The sequence below is a fragment of the Austrofundulus limnaeus genome, unplaced genomic scaffold (assembly GCF_001266775.1).
Source record: "Austrofundulus limnaeus strain Quisiro unplaced genomic scaffold, Austrofundulus_limnaeus-1.0 Scaffold195, whole genome shotgun sequence".
NCBI classification, from domain to species: domain Eukaryota; kingdom Metazoa; phylum Chordata; class Actinopteri; order Cyprinodontiformes; family Rivulidae; genus Austrofundulus; species Austrofundulus limnaeus.
The window spans coordinates 774,281-793,552 of NW_013952597.1; the positions used below are offsets into that span (position 1 = coordinate 774,281).

The window sequence follows — 19,272 nt, forward strand, 5'->3', positions numbered from 1 at the left end:
CACACACACACACACACACACACACACACACACACACACACACACACACACACCAAAGAAATAGAGGAACTGCGAAGCGATGATAAGGAAGTGCTTCTGCACTCTCAATCTTTCCTGTCTGGAGCGGGCGCTGGCATACAGCAGCGAGGAGAGCCTGTGATTGATGAAGGTGCTCTCCTGGACTGCATTCGAACACTGCGCTATTGATCTTTACCTCCAGCCTCCCCTCACCTTCCACACACGACGATACCCATACACACTCAACCCTCCCTGGCAGCAGGCCACAGTCTGCGACTAATTCCTGCTGTCTGTCTGTGGGACAGGAAAACACAGCAGCTGCTCTGTCTCCATCTGCATCTGCAACAAATCCTTCAATCAACTTGGGTTTTTAATCTAAGCTTGTATTTTTTTTCCTTGATTTTTCTTTAGGTTGACCTCCATTTCCTGAAGGTTTTAACTGGGATTGCCACACAGGGAGCTGTATCCAAAGAAACTCAGAAGTCTTACTACATCACCACCTTCAAACTGGAGGTCAGCACCAACGGAGAGGACTGGATGGTGTACCGGCATGGCAAGAACCACAAGGTTGGTTTCTTTTAGATTCAACAAAAGGGTGGGAGGTAAAAATGTACTTTTAGATTAATCACATCACAGACAGGGAAGACTTTGAATCAATATACAAATGTCAATAATGGGTTTTATCCTCGTAGAGTTAGYGTAGCTTCCTGTGGGAGAAACATGTAAAGATGTTTTCACATCTTTTCTTCACTAATCTCTGAATACAGTATGTTTGTAATTAATGATTTACAGAACCATCCTTAATGACAAATTCAAAATATTTTAGGTGTAGTTCAGGATGCTAATCATGTTAGCTTTTCTGTGGTGTTTTCAATATTAAGTTAGCTGTTGGTCAGCAGCCTGCATGTATTTTTTGACAAAGCACTGTTCTGTTAAGCATGAAAATTGATAAATCAGTGTTTATCTATGTAAAACAAATCAAATTAATTTTGGTTTCAAGATAATGAAATGGCATCAATAATTGTTTTATAAATGCGTCTCTGTTCTCTGAATCATAATTGAATTGGATTTTGAGGTCCATGAAAATACACAAAGTAAATACTGCACATGCAAACCCAGGATCACACAGACCTAAGATAGTGCTGGATAATAATTCAGTATTAATGTATATCATGATAGGAAAAAAGTTTTAATAAAGGTGATATAACTTTTTTTTATTTGATTGATAAACGTTACATCAGTGCGTGTTGACGTACACCACAGGCTCAAAGGCAGTGCTCAGCTGAACCACTCTGGGTATGGCAAGACTTTGTGATCGTTAATTGGCTTCACAACATTTAAATTCCAGATATCTGAAATTGGTTTTTGACTACAAATAGCTAATTAAGATATCTCTAAATGTTTGAGATACCTCTGACTCTGACTGGTCTAAATGCAGTCAGATTTGACATTAAGTTGTTTGGAGGCTTAATTCAAGATATCTATAATAAACTACTGACCATCTGAAACAYATATTTCAGATATCARTAATTAAATTATGACTCGTCATCCAGTAAATCTATTKATCTCTTTATTCTGACTAATCATAATTTAATGAAAGATGTCTTTAATGGCATCAGGTTTGTAGATATAGTAAATGTTGTTGTTTTTGGCAGTTTTCTGGCATTTTTATCATTCATATTAATATTGGCATTCTATCATATCGACCGAAAATTAGGAGTTTAATCGTGAYATGAATTTTAGCCATATCATCGTGCCCTAACTTGAACCCATCCTGTACCCTCGGTTTGACCTGCAGCTTCACAGTCCCACACTTTTTTCACGCTACATTTCTATCACTTTCATGGCAAATTCCTCAATAACAAAAGAGCTTGTTCATCCAGGAGCCACATCTACAGCTTCCTGCTCTGGGTCCGACTCTAAATTTCAGTTATGACCCCAGTCATGAGTTAGGGAAAGAGAGAGTGGGAGGGATTAAGAGATAATAAAAAAAGGCAGTGAAAGGAGAAGAAACTGACAAACAAGAACAATGGAGTCCTCTGTGCGTCCTTATCAGGGTTTGCTATTCATCATCTCTCTCTGTCGAGCACACATATAAACAGACACCTGAACGTTATGGAACTGAGCCAAGTGTGGATTGAGCAATTTACGGTTTAAAAAAATGTGTAGCAGTAGAATTTGTTATTATCAGTGGTGTTTGGTGATTTAATCAAGGCTTGTTGTTTCATACGACCGCCTGCCTCCCCGGGATTCCAGGCTTCATCTCAGGCTTCAGGCCACTGTGGACTCCATGCGGGAAAAACAGAGGACAGAGGAGGTAGCATGGTGGGGAGGTTAATCCACAGACCCGTTCAGACCAGGGCTCCCACCCCCTTCTGTGCGTGACACTGATTAGTTTGGGTGCAGCCGGTGGGGGGTATTTGATGTGGAGATTATTGAGTAAAATGTGGATTTAACTTAAAAGTCAACATCTGTGCAATTTATTAGAGCCCCCCAGATGCCCCCATTCCTTCCACATGTACAATCCCCCACAATCCACCCACCCGTTACTCCCTTTAAATAAACTCTGTCTGATCTCATCCTGTCTGGAGATGTGCATGCGTATATGTCTGACTTGTCTGAAATTTGTAATTTGAGTCCTGCAATCTGTCTGATCTGTCTATATAGAGGGGGAATATATATATATATATATATATATATATATATATATATATATATATATTCCGACAGATCTATCAGCAGGCTTTTGGGGGGGATATTGCAGGCATTATGGTGGCRGCTTTGAAAATCGTTCTGAGCTTTTTAGAATACACAGCGGACAGTAGGAGGATGAAAGATCAATAAAAGTTTGCAAATGTGTAAAGTGTGGTTTTTCTAAAAGGAAAATAGACGTGACACCGGCGGAGAGATAAAAGGAAGCACTGAATCTGAGACTGCAGTCGATTCAGTCAATGAGGCCCATTAAAGAATTTGCTCAAACTGACACAGAACCAGGAGGCAGGTGTTACTTTTTCTGGAAGGACAAATTCCCAATCAAATGTACATGTGATGAAACACAATGACAAAGAAATCATTTGTAAAATGAACTTTTTGCATTCTGATTCTGATAAGTTAGATAGTTATTTGATGGCTTATGTGAGAGAAACTGCCCTACCTAAAATACATTTTTGTAAACATGGTTAAACGTGCACAAGCAAATTATATACGTAGGTCAAAAAGTAAGGAAATCTGTGTTTGGTGGATTTTCTCTTAGCTGTAACAACACTTTTAGTCAAACCTTGGATGAGGCACCTGATTGGCAGCACCTGGAGGTGCTAGAAGTTTAAAACAAGTGTCAAYARTAACAGCAAAATAAGAAGAKTTAGCAAAATTTTCATCTGTGCAACCCACATATACTCTACTGCTGATCTTACTAATGCCTGTTCAATACAAATGTGGCATTTYAAAGGGAAGTKAACAGGCTTTCCAGCGGTGTAGGATTTATTGAAAAGACCMATTGTTACAGCAAAGAAATAATCAACTAAACTCGTATTTCATTACTTTTTGTACTAGGTTTGTATATAAAGTGAGCCAGAAATCACAAGACACCCTTTTATTTTCATAATATGACTGCTTTCAAGTAGTTCTGGACATATTCTAAAAGACAGGTCCACTTGTCCGTTACTTGATTTTCAGATATTTCATTTTCCCTTTTCTTTCTTCAATAAAAGGGTGTCCTGAGTCYTTTGACTCACCCTGTACATGTTTTATTTTCATCATCAGTCTGAGTCCACGTAAGACTTTATTTGGGTCCAGATCTAGAACCCTCCTTCACCAATGGAGGACCCCTGTCCTTGGATAAAGTGAGCATATTTTAGCCCTTTTTTTAATTTTATAATTCTGAAAGCAAAGAGTCCACTGCACTCTTTAAGCTCCTCATCAGCCAGGTTCTCTGACATTCCCCACGGCCTGCGGCTGAACCTTCCGTGACTGGTAATCCAGCAGCCGTGCTGGTGCAAGCCCCCAGTTAGCCTGTCCTAAGCCCCAAAAGAGCCTTAAGTGGTTGAAGCTCTGTTCTCATCAGGGGTCCTGTAATAACTGGGATTTTGTTCTTTTAATTGTCATCTAACAGCGAGCTTTACCCTAATGTGGCTCCTGAATCACGTTTGCGTCTGTAAYATATTTCAAGTGTGGGCGTCTGTGAAGGCTGAGCCCAGAGTGTGCATCACATTTGAATAAGTATAAATTAAATTAATAAAGTTTGTTAGAGAGGCAGTACTTTTCTTTTGTCGGGGTGAGTCTCCAGGTTTCCTGGAAAGAAAAAGCAAACAGGGGGAGAAGAGGAAGCAAAAGCCATCGCCATGCTCTTTGTAAAGGAATAAAAGCCACCAGAGTCACACCAACAATAAGGCTTTGTGCTCGATTTTTGCGATTCCCTTTCACTAATTTTTGTGCATGCCAACACAATTTCAATTTGACGCCCGTGTGACTTGTTAAAGCTAAGTCACACGCCTCACATATGCACCTCATTACTTGATGAGACGCTAACCCGCCTGGGAAAYGCATTTGTCACAAACTCACACTTACTGTAGATACAAGCGTGCAGTGATTTATTTATTTATTAATTTCCCCTCTTCTCACACAGATACACGAGCACGCCCGTGCTAATTAACATTAAAAACCCACACTGTCATCTGTCAGCGTCTGTRAGGAAGGTCCCAGCAGCCCCGGCGCTAAACAAGCTTTGTGTTTCTGAAAAGTGTTATGAGGCTTGTGCTAAATTTGTCACACACATCATGTAACCTGAGCAAGGGRAAAAAAAACAGCTCACGCAGCATTTCAGCCTGCTCATCCAATCACCGTGTGTCACACGCAACCACACAAACACACGCTTTGTTTACAAGCTCATGCATAAAACAACAATCGCTCTGAATTTGCATATGCACACACAGGTAGAGAGATTCACACGCTGATACAGACGGTGGCTTTTGGGAACAGCTGCACAGAAAATTTGACCAAAAGTGTTTAATTGTCTCTGTCGAACCTCCTGACACACATTACTGGCCCCCTTTTTTTAAGGCCAGTTRTGTGGAGAAGCCACCTGGAACCAGTTCCTCCTGCAGATGTCTTCATACTGAAGAACAGAAGTGTAGAGCACTGAGCCAGGGATCAGAAGAACCAAATGAAAATAAAACAAAAATGACTAGAGGACGAATAATGTCTTTCRCAGAGCTTTCTGTATCTCCCTCCGGTGCCATTAAAAGAAATAGATGATGTGCCAAAACTAAATGAWGTAACCATTGTTCTTTGTTTTAACAAAATCCTCCTACAGACTTTGATGCACACAGTTGATCGCCCAAAGAAAAATGAAAGTGGTTTTGCCCACGAGTGTTTGTCTTATTTGACTCACAATACATCTTAAATTATGACTAAATGTTATTTTCAGAATTTGATGATACAACTTTATCATTCTCTCTCTATCATCTCTCTGAGATGTGGTTGTGTGACAACAATTGTGTGTTTTTCTTCTCATAACCCCTTTGAGACTCTGAGACATCTCRACAAAACTAGTTGCTGATGGGGTTTGCACCAAGTGTTGTGTGTTTGGTCAGATCTTGGTGGGTGTGTTTGATTATGGAAAGTGGTTGCAGGAGCTGTTGGCCAAGGCTGTTGGGAAATGCAGCCATCATTACAGTTGTTCCAGCAAAAATGATAAAGATGTTCTAGTAAAAAGTCAAAAGATTGTCACAGAACTCATAGGAGAAGATCCAACAGTTTCTGTGCAGGGAGGCAACAGCGTGGAGACACAGGCGGCTCATTTTGGCTGCGCTAACCGGGCAGAAGTGTGCCTTTTCCAGGCAGCGTAGGGACACTTTCCCACACTGTTTGTCGGAAACGGTGATGGTCTCTTCACAACAAGTTTTATGTTTGCACGTGACGTTTGCTGCAGTAAGAGAGATTACCAGGACTTCTACCTCGTAGTTTCTCTTTAAGGTCAATTTTTCCATATAAGAAAGGCCATCTCAAAATCACTCCTGGGAGATCCAGTGTCTTACGTCTTGTAAAGTATAAGAMCTCTAAACTCTGGCGAGTGAAATGCATACTTTTAAGGAATGCTGATCTTTAGYTTCTCCTACATTCAATGGTTTAAATAAAGGTTAGATTCTCAGAAACAGACACACCTTTTCCGGGTGACCTCTTTCACAGAACAGTCATTAATAGTTAAAAACCCGCGGTACACAAACAAGTCTGACCGTCGCCACCTCCTCCTCCTACTGTGTGTGTGTGTGAGTGTGTGCGCAATGGGGTCTTCGTTATAATTTCATGACCCTCCACACAACGAGACACAACATGGCAGCATTAATTATTCAACCTACCTCAATGGGATGTCACGTGAGGGGTGGGAAGCAGCCTGTCGTCTGGCAGATTACAGAGAAGGCCTTCTCTTCTCCTCCTCGTCACAACACACAAGTACAGATTTACTTTAGAAACCACGTTGCCCACTTCATTCCAAGATGGTCAAAAAGTATCCATGTTATCAACAAGTTAGTCAGTGATCAACCATCTGTTTCCTAACGCCATTAACCTTTAACCTTAAGAGTCAAATAAGAGACCTTTCAGGTGTTCTGACAAAAGAGTGGAGGAAGTGAAGGGGGAAGAGGAATCTAAGATCGACAACTTCTTGGCTTTCTATTGTTTGGTGGTTGGGGGTTCTCTCTCTTTCTGCACGTTTATTATACAAAGATRAGCTTCTTTATTGCTGATTCCTACAGAACGACCTGTTCTGTTCGTGACAGYAATGTTGGACACATTCCTTGCTTTAATCCAAAGATGAAAGCAAACAAACAAAAAAAACATAGGCTTCCAGCAGAGTTGCAATGCATCATTAATGTATTTTAGTGTGGCCAGTAATTTTGCATTCAACAAAAAAAATCACTGAAATGGTTCTGTACTAAGAGATTTTGGACTATTTATTAATGTAAACATGCTGTTGTTTCTTTAAACTATTATCTTACCATTTATTTTTTACAACACAGATTGAAAATGAACCACTTTTGGCATCAGTTGCCTCCAAGAGTCAGGTGCTTGTTTACTTTATTTGACCACAACTTTGTTCTGATAATTGACTCATACTGTTTGAACAAGCTTCTTTTGGTGTTAGTCTTTAAAACAATAGTTGAAAGTTTTTGAAGTGCCGTTCTGTGGAAGGGGAATGAAAACACTTTTTTTAATAAACCTTTCAGCTGCTGTCGGTTTTAAATGAAATGGTTATTCTAACCTTATTTTCCTGCTGCATCTTCCCACGACTGCACCTGAAAATGTTAATTTGCTGTTTGTGCTTTTCTTTAAAAAATACAAAAAAAAAAGGTTTAAGAAAAAACAAATCACTACAACCCACTTTGGTTTTAGTTCTTCTTGAGCTAGGCTTTGGCTTTGGTGTCTGCTCATAATTAAATATAAAATGTTGTCTTTAACAGGTTAGATTTTGATTGYTCATAGCCTTTACACAGAATCCCACTTTATAAGAACCGAGCTAATAGTTCCAGTATTTTACTTCAAAATTGAGGAAATTCCACAGAACTGGGCTGTATTGCCTCGTTCAGAGATAAACGCTTAGACGGAGCACTTCCTGTTTGAGTGATGGATCTGTTTGTTGTTCTTCTTCACCACCTCTCCCTGCCTCCTGTTCCCCATTCCTCCACTCATCTTCCCAAGTTAAATCCCGTGCCCTCCATTCAACCCCCGTCCCCTCACTCTGACCTTTCTTCACTCTTCATCTGGTTTCAACTCTTCTTCAGAGGGCACCCATCCTCCCTGCAGTCTTTTTTTTATGTCCCTGTCTTTCCCCACCTGCTGCTTTTTGTTTCGGAGTGTCTTGGAGCAGCAAAGACGGGTATGTGAGGGCAGATCTTTCGTCACGCACTTGTCTTTGTGGCAGCGTTGCGTGGGTGTTTACACAACCCCCATAAGAACCCACATTGACTCTTATACCCTTTAGGTAAACAGAGCAGCTGCCTATCCTTTATCTACAGCAGCGATAGCTCCAGCTTATCTGTTCAAACACTCACACTGCTTTGTATTACCAGTGTCAGCTCCACTTGATTTAATCAGGCCATTCCCAAAATCAAATAAAAACCCCTTGAGTCAGATTTTGTAGACGCTCGTATTACCTCAGGTTATGGAATATCATTTTGGGGGGTGAGAGAATTTGGAAAATAGGTCAATATTTTAAACTCTCATAGACTTGACTGCTTTTATATTAAAAATTAGGGTAAAATATCTTCAAAACAAAGGCCTGGCATTCCTTAAAGGAATGCATATAACCCGCCACCCTTCATGCCACAGTTTTAGTCTTAAACTTATCTTAAATTGCAAAATAATGAAAATATAGATGCTTTTGTCAAACCTTGAAAATTCTGTTTTCCATAATGATATTAAAAGATGTCTGCAATATCTGTAAAATTGGCCAAATTATACCTATTTGAGTTTTTAAGGTTGGCTAGCTTTGGTTGGTGACCCGCTTGATTACTTTTTGCAAGTTTCAGCTAAGTTATTTCAGCTGCTTAATATTTAACCATCTTGTGCTCAGATTAGAGTAAAAGAAAAAGCGTGTAGGAGTCTTTGTTTAGAAATTATGCTTTTAATTTTTAAATCAGCTGCTTGTAGCTGTTGTTCTGCCGTCTGTTCATGGCGAGCCGCGGCTGTACAGCAGCTCAGCCATCAGCACCACACGGTCAACCACAGACAGACAATCTGAGCGACACTTAACAGTCAGTCAAGTAAAAAGCCACTTCCTTTTTTTGCTTATCTGAGTGTGTTTGTGTAGGTTTCTGTGGCTTCCTGTGTCTGTGTGGTTTTGGTTACTAGCCACCAACAAAAGGGAAGAGAAGGCGAAAGAGGAGGTGTGAACAGACATCAACAGTGCGCTGGAAGAGCAGGGAAATACAAAGAAAATGGCTGTTTGAGATAAAAATCAACAAAGACATAGAGACAGGATGTGGAGAAGGAAGAGGAGGAAGTTATTCATAACTGAAGACGTTAGTGTGAAACCAGAGTGTCGAATGACTGCTGATTTTTATGGAAGAATTACTGTAGCTAAAACAAGCTGAACATTAGCTGAAATCAGTAAAGTAGTAGCTTAAAGCTAAATGTAGCATAATTGTAGCTAAAGGCTAAAATTAGCAAAGCAGTAGCTTAATGCTCATGTTACCAAAATGGTAGCTAAAAGTTAAAATTAGTGAAAAAGTAACTGAAAGTGAAAAATAGCTAAACTACGGGTAAAAACTAAAATAAAAATTGCCAAACATCAGCTAAAAGCTGAATAATTGGCAAAAAAGTAGAAAAAAGCTTAAATTAACAAAACAGTAGCATAATACTCACATTACCAAAATGGTAGCTAAAAGTTAATATTATGGATATTGTAACTAGTGAAACATGGCAAAACCACTGGTAAAAACTAAAATAAAATGTAAAAAATGGCCAAAACAGCAGCTAAAAGCTAAATATAGCACAACCAGTGATAAATGCAAAAAATATAATGGTAGCTAAAAGATTAAATGTTCAAAAGTTAGCAAAATCTTAGCAAAAAAGCAAATCATGTCAAACCATAAAATAGTAGAAAAAACTAAATGTAGCAAAATTTTAGCTAAAAGCAAAAAACAACAAAACTGTATCTAAAAGCTAAATGTAGCATAAAGCTTAGCAAAACAGTAGCTAAAAGCTCAAATGACCAAACTGTAGCTGAACTGAAAAATTAAGGAAAAATTGCTAAACGTTAAACATGGCAAAACCACTTAAAAACTTCAACCTGCAAAACATAAACTAAAATCTGAATCATGTCAAGCCATATGAAGACAAATAAAGCAAATATCACTTCAGAAACAGTGTTTTTGAAGGAGGTCTCCATGCATTCTTACAGGGAAATGTTTTTGTAAATAAAATAAATATTTCTAAATGTATAAAAGTTCTAAATATTAAAAGTCAGAGCACACTGGAGCTGTGCGCTTTGATATATTAATAGTTATAATAGCATCAATTATTCAGAAGCAGTTTGCAACAAAATGCRTGAAAGAGACTATAAACAGGAAAACTGTGACAGCATTCACASCAGTGTGAAACATTTATGACTTCAGGTCACTTTTACAGCCAAAACAGGAAGTAGCTTGAGCACCCTGGTTGTGGTTRCCCTCTGACCCATCGGCTCAGCCACGCCACCTGGGCGCAAACGAACGGAAGGGACCGTTGACGGAGGAGAAGTGAATGTCGATGTGCTTTGTGTGGACGCCCTAGGAAGTGAGTTTCTCTCCCACCCTGTCCTCCCGGAGACGCTTCCTGCGCTCGGTCGTGTCGGGTCGCGTCCCTCACAGGTTCTGATGGCCACCAGCAGGTAGAGTCAGCGGTGCTCGTGAGCACGGAGGTGAAACGGAGGGAAACACCTCCGTTCTGACGGGCTTTCCCAGCCTCCCGGTGCTGAACCCCTGACCCCGGAACACATCGACAGCTGGGATGGTGACATCGGATCCGTGTTTGGGTTGTCTGTGCTTTGTCCGGCCTGCCACTGTGTGTGTGAAGCCGAGCGAAGCTGTGCGCAGTGGGAGAGTGTTACACCAGGAGATGTGTGTGTTTAAACCAGATTTAAGACCATCATCTGACCCTGTTGTTTATCTTTTATTTGTTTTATTTTTTCAGATTTTCCATGCGAACACAGACCCGGCAGAGGTGGTTCTGAACCGTGTCCCGCAGCCAGTTTTGGCCCGCTTTGTTCGGATCCGACCTCAGTCGTGGAAGAACGGCATCGCGCTTCGCTTTGAGCTGTACGGATGCCAGATTACAGGTTAGAGTCCTGAAAAATCCCTGCTCGCATTTTTTTAAGGAACAAATGTCTGCTGTTGTGCATTAAATACACACACACTGCTTCAGAAAAACCAGTGTTGTATAAAGTACCACAAAGTGATACTTGAGTAAAAGTAAAAGTATCTTACCCAAAATTTACTTTGGTAATAGTTAAAGTCTCCTTTAGGAATATTACTTGAGTAAAAGTCTTAAACTATCTGATATTTTTTGTACTTAAGTATTAAAGGTAAGAGTATTGATTTAAAATGAGCAGTTAGATTTTTTGTAATAACATTAGGGAAAAAAATGCAGAAATAAGTGTCATATTAAAATAATTAATTTATATTAAATTTAGGATGCACAGTTTAGCTGTTTCAGTTTATATACATTAATCAAGGCTGCCCAAAACTTTTCCCCAAAATGAAAATCTATCTGAGGGCTGCAGCCAAATGCAATAATATAATTCATGAAATACAAATACTTCTTAAGTACAGTCCTTTTATTTTAGTGAATATGTCCTGCTGGAGTGTGACATGATTTGTTTGTGTACAAACTAATAGTTTTTTATATTTATACTTGTCATTCAACCAAAATTAAATTCACTCTATCTAGGATGCACAATTTAAATGGATATTATTTATTTTTTACAATAAGAAGCTGGAATGAAAACAAGCAAAAATGAAATAAAAGTAACGACTTTCTACTTCTTGCCTTTTTTAAAAATGTAAGGAGTAGAAATAAAAAGTAGGCTGAAAAATAATTATTCAAGTAAAGTACAGATACCCAAAAATTCTACTTAAGTACAGTAACAAAGTATTTGTACTTAGTTACTTTACAACTCTGAGAAAAACATAACATTTATGATCCGCAACARTACAAAAAACTAAACAAATTGTCAAACTGATTCAGACTTTTTCCCTGTTGACTTTTAAAAATAGCCACCCTCAGGCTAATTAAAAAGTAGCTTCTGCTGTTCTTCCCTCCACCGGTGTCATTATAATCTTCTGACGCTCTTCCACTTCATCACCATGCTTGCTTTCTGTCTCCAACTCCCACGACAGCCCCCCTCCCTCCACCTCACGGTTTAGAAACTCTTTCAGAAGCTTCCTCTTTGCTCTGTGAGCTCCTTTTTGGATCGGGGGAAACGACTCGCCCGCTCAATCATTCATGGCTCTCTGTTCGCTCTTACATCAGAAAGTGTGATTCCATTCAGCCTCAACAGCTGCTATTGAAATAACTATTAGCTCCAACAGCAGGAGAACAACCACACACACACACAAACACACAAACATACACACACACCTTCTAAATATAATCGATGACCTCAACGGCAGGTGCATGTTTTGAAGCGTATGCAGACACACGTATACCCTCCTCTTCCTGGGCTTTTTAATCCATTATTTACATCGCCTACATTTGCAGTGACATAACAGCATGAAAGTTTGATCTGTGTTCTCTTAAACCGTCAGCACAGCTAACATCTTCCCCCTGCTTCCTTCCTCCTACCTTTTCTCTTCTTCTCATCTTTGTTCCTCTTCTCCGAGCCTTTCTTACCTCTCAAAACCCATCCTCCTCCTCCTCCACCACCACTCTCACTCCTGCTTCCATCTTTCTTTCTTCCTTCCTGCTGTTTTGCTCTGTAGGCATCTCATCTCTACAATTTCGGCTCCTTCTTTCATTCTCCCAGTCTCCCCTGCCTCCCAGTTGTCTCGTATTATACCTTTCTTGTCCCTTACTCCTCATTTCCTCCTCTCATATATATATTTTTTTACTTCTTCAAGTTATTTCCAGCGCCAAAATTTTTCCAAGTGCGCTTGACATCTCCTCGACACTTTCCTGCAGCCCATAAAACACGCGGAGCAGACGAAGAAATGTGATGAACAACATTAAAAGATGCTTAAATATCAGTGTGAGTCACGAAATGCTTGAATGCAAAGCAGCGGCGGCGTTAACGCGAGCTTTTATCTCGCTAATGGCGGTCTAATTGCACGTGGCACATTAAGCGGCGGTGCCGTGTTACACATGTCGGTTTATGCTCCTCAGCCTCCCACTTCATCCTTTTCCACTTCTTCTGGTCTGAACACTCGAAGCTCGGCGGCCGGGAGTAGAAATCCTGTGGCAGGTCTTAACAGCTCCCTGGTGGGAATTTGCGTAGCCGCCCTTTTTTTTTTTTTTTTAACGTTAACTTCTCCATCAGTTCTGTSCCGAGTGAAGTCATTTCTGTGCTTTTCTCCGTTCCAGATGCTCCATGTTCTGACCTGCAGGGGCTGATGTCCGGCCTGCTCCCCGACACTCAGATCTCTGCGTCGTCCAGCAGGGACGTGGTGTGGAACCCAGGGACGGCCCGYCTTGTGGCCAGTCGCTCGGGTTGGTTCCCGGCTCCCGCACAGCCCCTGGCTGGAGAGGAGTGGCTGCAGGTACAACAGAGCTTTGATTACTGAAGAAGGGGAMATACTGGTTTATAAAAAAAGGAACATTTCAGGTTTAAGTCTTATTAGATTCCAAACAAGGTTAAGGTCAGATGGTTTCATAAAGCTAAACAAATACAAACTTTAAAGAGAAATGATAGTAAAGAACAAGTTTTAATRTCTAGCTGTGATGTAAAATTTGGGTTCAGCTACAGAGAAACATTAACATGGAATTATGGTGTCAAGAAATTGGACTATCCCTTTTATATCAGTTCTGACCTTAGTCAACGTGGCTACTGGATAAAAAAATTTAAGATGTATCCATCATGGTACCTTCTCCCTCATAAAATAAGATTAAAACWTTAGATCTTGTCAGTTTCTGAAGTTCATGAAACACTTTTTTAATGATTGGCTCTTTTTTGTTTAGTCCTTTGGCTGCCTGCAGCATCGAACTTATTCACATGTTCTGCCACGCTGCTCTTCCTGTCTTATGACTCGTCACTTTTGCTACAAGCTTTACAAATCAAATGCGCGAGATGAGCCAAAAYGACGCAAACCCCACATGACACCTGGTCCAGCATTCATGAGGCAGAGAAAAGCAGGTTTAAGCTTTAGRCTTAAGATTGTATCTGTCCTCCGGTACATCTAGGAGCACCTGATCACCTGGCTTTAGTGATCCAGTTTGGACCGAGGGGCAAAAAGGTTTTAACACATTTAATGGTTTAAAAACAAACAGTATCTTTAAACCTTGACAGTAGTCATACTTTGGTGAATAAAATACCTTTTCAAAATTAGCAAAGATCCGTGCCGCGGCACCGTTCTGGATCAGAAAGTTTAATACTGTATGTCCGGCTCCCTGTTTTTTTTTTTTTTGTTTGTTTTTTGTTTTTTGTTTTTTTGATCCAGTTTAAGAATGTGGATTCCATCCTTAACTTTAAGTTACCAGGTGTTTTCCAAATTTTATTCACTTCTGTCCCATAAAATAAGGTTTTGCAGAGACTTGTGTTCCAGTTTATTGTTGGTTGCTGTAGACAAACAGCTTTTAAATCATTTYATCAATTTACAACCACTTTTTCCATCTTTTTATATCGCTTACGGCTTCCTTTTGCAGTTAAATCTCAAGAACCTCCATTTGATTTTCTATGAACCACTGTGGGAACCACAAGTCTAAACAATCCAAAACTATCAGCAGAGGTGTATCATACTGTTTGAGGACAAAATGAAAAGTATTGAAMTAAAAACGGATCCTTGTGAACCCCATACCAGTTGGATGATGACAAACAAGGTCTGCTGCAAAAAAGCATAACCAGGTGTTGTTTTGTCTGAACCTGACACCTGCAGGTGGACTTCGGTGTGCCCAAAACCGTTCGTGGGGTCATCACCCAGGGAGCACGAGGAGGAGACGCGGCGAGCGGGRCGACCACGGAGAACCGGGCGTTTGTCAGGAAGTACAAAGCTGCTCACAGCCTGAACGGGAAAGACTGGATCTTCATCATGGACGGCAGGACCAGCCTCCCCAAGGTGAGYGAAGGAGGACAGATGGCATAAAAAACGCGCGTAATTCAAGTTCAGCTCCTGAGTGCAGCGGTTTGATTTTGCGTAGATCTTCGAGGGGAACACGCACTACGACACCCCGGAGCTCCGGCACTTTGAGGAGACAGTGGCGCAGTACGTCAGGCTGTACCCGGAGAGGTGGTCTCCAGGAGGGATTGGGATGAGAGTGGAGATCCTGGGATGTGACCTTCCAGGTAGGACATCCTGCTGTTTAGATCCTTTCTGTTTCGAAAGCTGAATTATTGGTTCTGTRCCGTAATGACCTCATGTAATCTAAGCAGAACTAAACGGTGAAGGTAGCTTTTGAGGAGAAGCGAGGCTCGCATTAGATATGCATGAGAGTCATTAGAGTCTGCCTCGAGGTAAAGACCTGACATGACTTGGATTTTTATTATTTCCTTCTGACGTCGTTTCACCTGCAACGGTTTTTGGTTYTTTGCGAGCCTCCGTAATGATCAGTGGAGGAGAGGGCCGCTTGGGTTTGCAAGAATGCGTCCCCAGAAAGCGAGAGCACTGGTTTGTTCCTTTTCCAGCACGGTCTGTTACCCAGATGTGCTCATTTTGTGCAGGATCACAGACAAGCACACATGGCCGGTCACTGTTTACCGCTCCCTCTGTGCCTGGAACAGGACGGCCATACTCCTCATCGTGCTCGGCTCTTAAACAAGCGCACAAATTTACCAAACAATCCRAAGAATAACAGTGCAGCCCATATGTGGCGCGTCATCTCCTCTGATGGAAATTATCTGTAGAAGTCAGGCGATGCTYTTCATTAAGTTGATTTATGTGTTTGTGTCTTTGCATATGAAGGGCACTGATTTTCAGCTATGGTAAATATTTAAAGATATCACAGAAGTTCACTGTCAAACTGTTTGGTCTGCACGTAATGCAAAGTGAATGCACGTTTGAGTTTTTACACACACATGAATAATAGCCAAATGTAAAAGATGATCTTATTCAACACAGAGCTGTGACACAGAACAGTTATTAAGCTATGAAATCTGGTGTGGTCATAGCCCCGAGTCATCCTCATACTCTGAAAGTATACAAGCATCAAGACTGCTTTGAGTTCACTGGCCGTTTTACCTCCTCTTCCAACCTCTTGCGAAACACAGGAAACAATGTGTTTTACATTAGCTGTCAATCTGTGGAAAACACCGAGCAGGAACACAAACCGCAGAGAGGAGAAACAAACTGAAAACTCCAGAACCTGAGTCTCACAGGGAGGCAACATTTTTTTCCTTCCTTCAAAAGGATGAAGAGTTCAGGGTGGGAACTTCGGCACAAGGAAAACTATTGTCGGCGGTCGCACATTGTTCACACAGCACCAAAAACCTCAGCAGGAATGTTGGACTACTGCTGACATCCTGTGAATCATTCACCTCCCCCTCCCAGAGTCGAGACTGTTCARTTTGTGTGCCGCGTCTTCAGTGATGTCTTCACTGTTTGTTCGATTCGGGCTGAAGAAATGAACGCGTTTCCCCTGCTGACCCAGCCTCGTACCGATTTAACAAAGCAGCAGCTACCGAGGAGAGGCAGACTGCTTCTTCCCTCCTCCCATCCTCACACTTAGTTCCTTTCCCAGCCTGAGGCTCAGTGTGTGGGTCTCTAAATGTTTTTGTTCTCTTTTCCTCCTCTTTTCCCCCGTTACTCATCACTTCCACCTCCTCTCCAAGCTCACTGCTGTTGGTCCTCCTGGTTCTGCACAGCTGCCTCACAAACACTGCAGGTTTATTTCTTAGCGTGGAGTCCTAGAATGAAATGTTTACGAGCTTACCAATGATCTGTAAGAGGAATATAAGAAATCATCTGAGCTTTTTATTTATTTATTTTTTCTGGTAGAACCTTTTTAGTCTTTGGAGCCAGTAAAAAGCAGACCTCACACACTCTTATACACACCTATAATTTAGACCTCCGGTGTCTTAGCTTGGCTCTATTTCTCCACTTCCCTTCAAATCCCAGTTAATACGGCTGAGCTCATGAAGGAATGATGATAGATTTGAAGCAGCCATTAAAGTTGCTACCTTATAATTTCTGTGTTCTTTATGTGTGGCGGCCGTCTGGTGCAGAATTTGAAGATACCTCAGAAAGAAGAAAACAGACAAATAGAAAATGTTCTCTTCTGTTATAGCCTCTTCAAAAACATCATAAACAAAATGTCTGAGAAGCAACTTCATAGAATACACAGTASAAAGTCATCCAAAAACACACAAAATATATGTTTTTTGTTACAGTTAACCCTTGAACACTTTAGTTTGAAGTTCTTGTTTTAGGTTCTGTTKGTGGTGTTGAACAATGATGTATGGCAGAAATAGAAAAAAGGCTTGCACACATCATTCATTGGCAAAAACCATTTTAACTAATGTGACATGATCATGTGAATAAACTCTCCATAGAGCTATAYAAGACAACTAGAGTGTGCATTGGTCACATGAGTCACTGTAGCAACGGCAGCCATTGTCTAAGAGGGCAAATGTCTGWACTGCTCAGTGGTTAGTACCGATGCRTCACAGCAAGAAGGTCCTGCGTTCGAATTCTGGTTCAGACCAGGGGTCTTTCTGGGTAGAGTTTGCATGTTCTCATGCATGTGTGTGTTTTCTCCTGTTTCCTCCTGCAGACAAAAAATCATACATGTTAGGCTGCCTTCAGACCTCGCTTGCAATTGGGGTTAAATAATGGTAAATAAATTAAATAAACTTGATGTTTTGGTACATATTAGTTGAACGGGCCTGAATAAGGACTGGCTTTGTAAAAACATAAAAAATAAAATATATGAAATAGATTGTATGTTTAAATGTAAAAATGCCAGATAACTGTGTGTTGTGGATGTACCAAAAAAGAGGAAGTGCTTCATTTCGCAAGTAAAACMTTTGATCTTATTTACCTYAATGTGGATGTGATCCGACCAGAACTGAAGCTAATAATGTAACAGTTTAAAGTTAAAATGAGCTTAAAAAGTTGACAACCTGTTCGAYACTGCCCAGGAATCAGACCCAAACAAGGAAGTCACAGAGGTCGTCAGCTTCAGGGCATGACTCCGCCTATTAATTACATCATCGGTCAGGAGAGGGTCCCTATCATTCTGGTCAAAGTCACRCCCAACAACAATTTAAAAACTATCCTAATGATTTTAAAAGTACACATATGTGTTATATATGTTCTCAGGCATGTAGCTAATAAAATAGAACCATCCAGGTACTCATAAATCACATTCATCAGTCATTACACCACCATCATAAACCAAAATAGACTATGTGTGGTGTAATTATAATCAGTGCACTAAATAAACCAATGTCAACCCCAATAATTACTTCATAATCACTGTTAATTATTAAATCAGTTAGCAGATATTAGATTCTGTAGCATATTTTGTTGTACAGATTTTAGCACTCTGCTGAATCATGCTACAATTTAGCACAAGTTGTTGTTGTTTCCATTTTCCAACACAACYAGGGATGGGTACAGAATTCAATACTTTTTTCAGTACCAACCAAATTCTGTCAGTACTACTGAGAACCTGTTCACGTAACATCAAACGGTACCATGTTTTGGTACCTAAACGCATCATTCCAACCGTATTGGCATAAGAGTGGGGGATTTTCCATGCTTGTCCTGAACGCAGCATCACGTAAGAGCGTAATGACATCAGCAGCTGCTGGTTCAGTAAAAAGAGTTCAGTCTGAATGTAGCATGAAAGCGTCGCAGCTCCTGGAGTAAAACTCACCGAACAGACCACCTCTGAATTATCTGGTGGATTAATTATCTTGTGAGCATGACGTTCGTTTACTCAAAGTAAATAAAGTACCGCCACTTACTTTATTTCATCCACCATTAAACAGAGACCGGCAGAGGAAAACGACAGAGGCGCTTCCCGACAGTCCAAATACGTCTGAGCTGAAAGATCACAAGCAGCCAGCTTGAAGYGTTRGAGCGTTTTGGATGCTCAAAACATAGTTTGAATACCTTTTAWTTATTTTAACTCAATCCTCTTTTGCTTATTTAATTTAAACTTATTTGCCTTCCATGTGTCATATAAGGACTGATATTTCAGCAGTTACTGTATTGTCTGTAATGCTGGTCGTCATGGAAACGCCGGCGGACTGATCTATGTTGTTGTTTGGTTCTGCTCTGTTTTTGGCTGTGTTGATGTTAATGTTAAAAACAAGTTCATTATTAAAAAAACAACACACACACAAAGTACCAAAATTTGGTATCATTAGGTACTGGTACCAATTCCCAGGTACCGGATATTGGTACCAAATCGATTCAAATGCCAAAGGTACCCATCCCTAAACACAACTGATTCAGTGACTGAACCTCTTCAGGTTCTGCAGAAACCTGTTAATCTGTTGTTCAAATCAGGTGTCTTGGAGCAGAGAAACATCTAAAACATGCCTTGGAAACCAGGACTGGACAACCCCTGGTGTAAAATGATTCTCTCTCTCTCTCTCTCTCTCTCTCTCTCTCTCTCTCTCTCTCT

The 19,272-nt window shown here is 40.6% G+C and overlaps 1 protein-coding gene across 2 annotated transcripts in view; it reads left to right on the forward strand.

Annotated features, from left to right (window-relative positions):
• The window catches only part of nrp2a (neuropilin 2a), an 84,689-nt gene that overhangs the window by 37,744 nt on the left and 27,673 nt on the right, over positions 1-19,272 (forward strand). For both annotated transcript variants that reach the window (XM_014018566.1, XM_014018567.1), the window contains exons 7-11: positions 430-585; positions 10,687-10,831; positions 13,072-13,247; positions 14,580-14,759; positions 14,842-14,986. In XM_014018566.1, the coding sequence (XP_013874020.1) occupies positions 430-585; positions 10,687-10,831; positions 13,072-13,247; positions 14,580-14,759; positions 14,842-14,986 (802 nt within the window). The remainder of the gene's footprint in view (positions 1-429; positions 586-10,686; positions 10,832-13,071; positions 13,248-14,579; positions 14,760-14,841; positions 14,987-19,272) is intronic.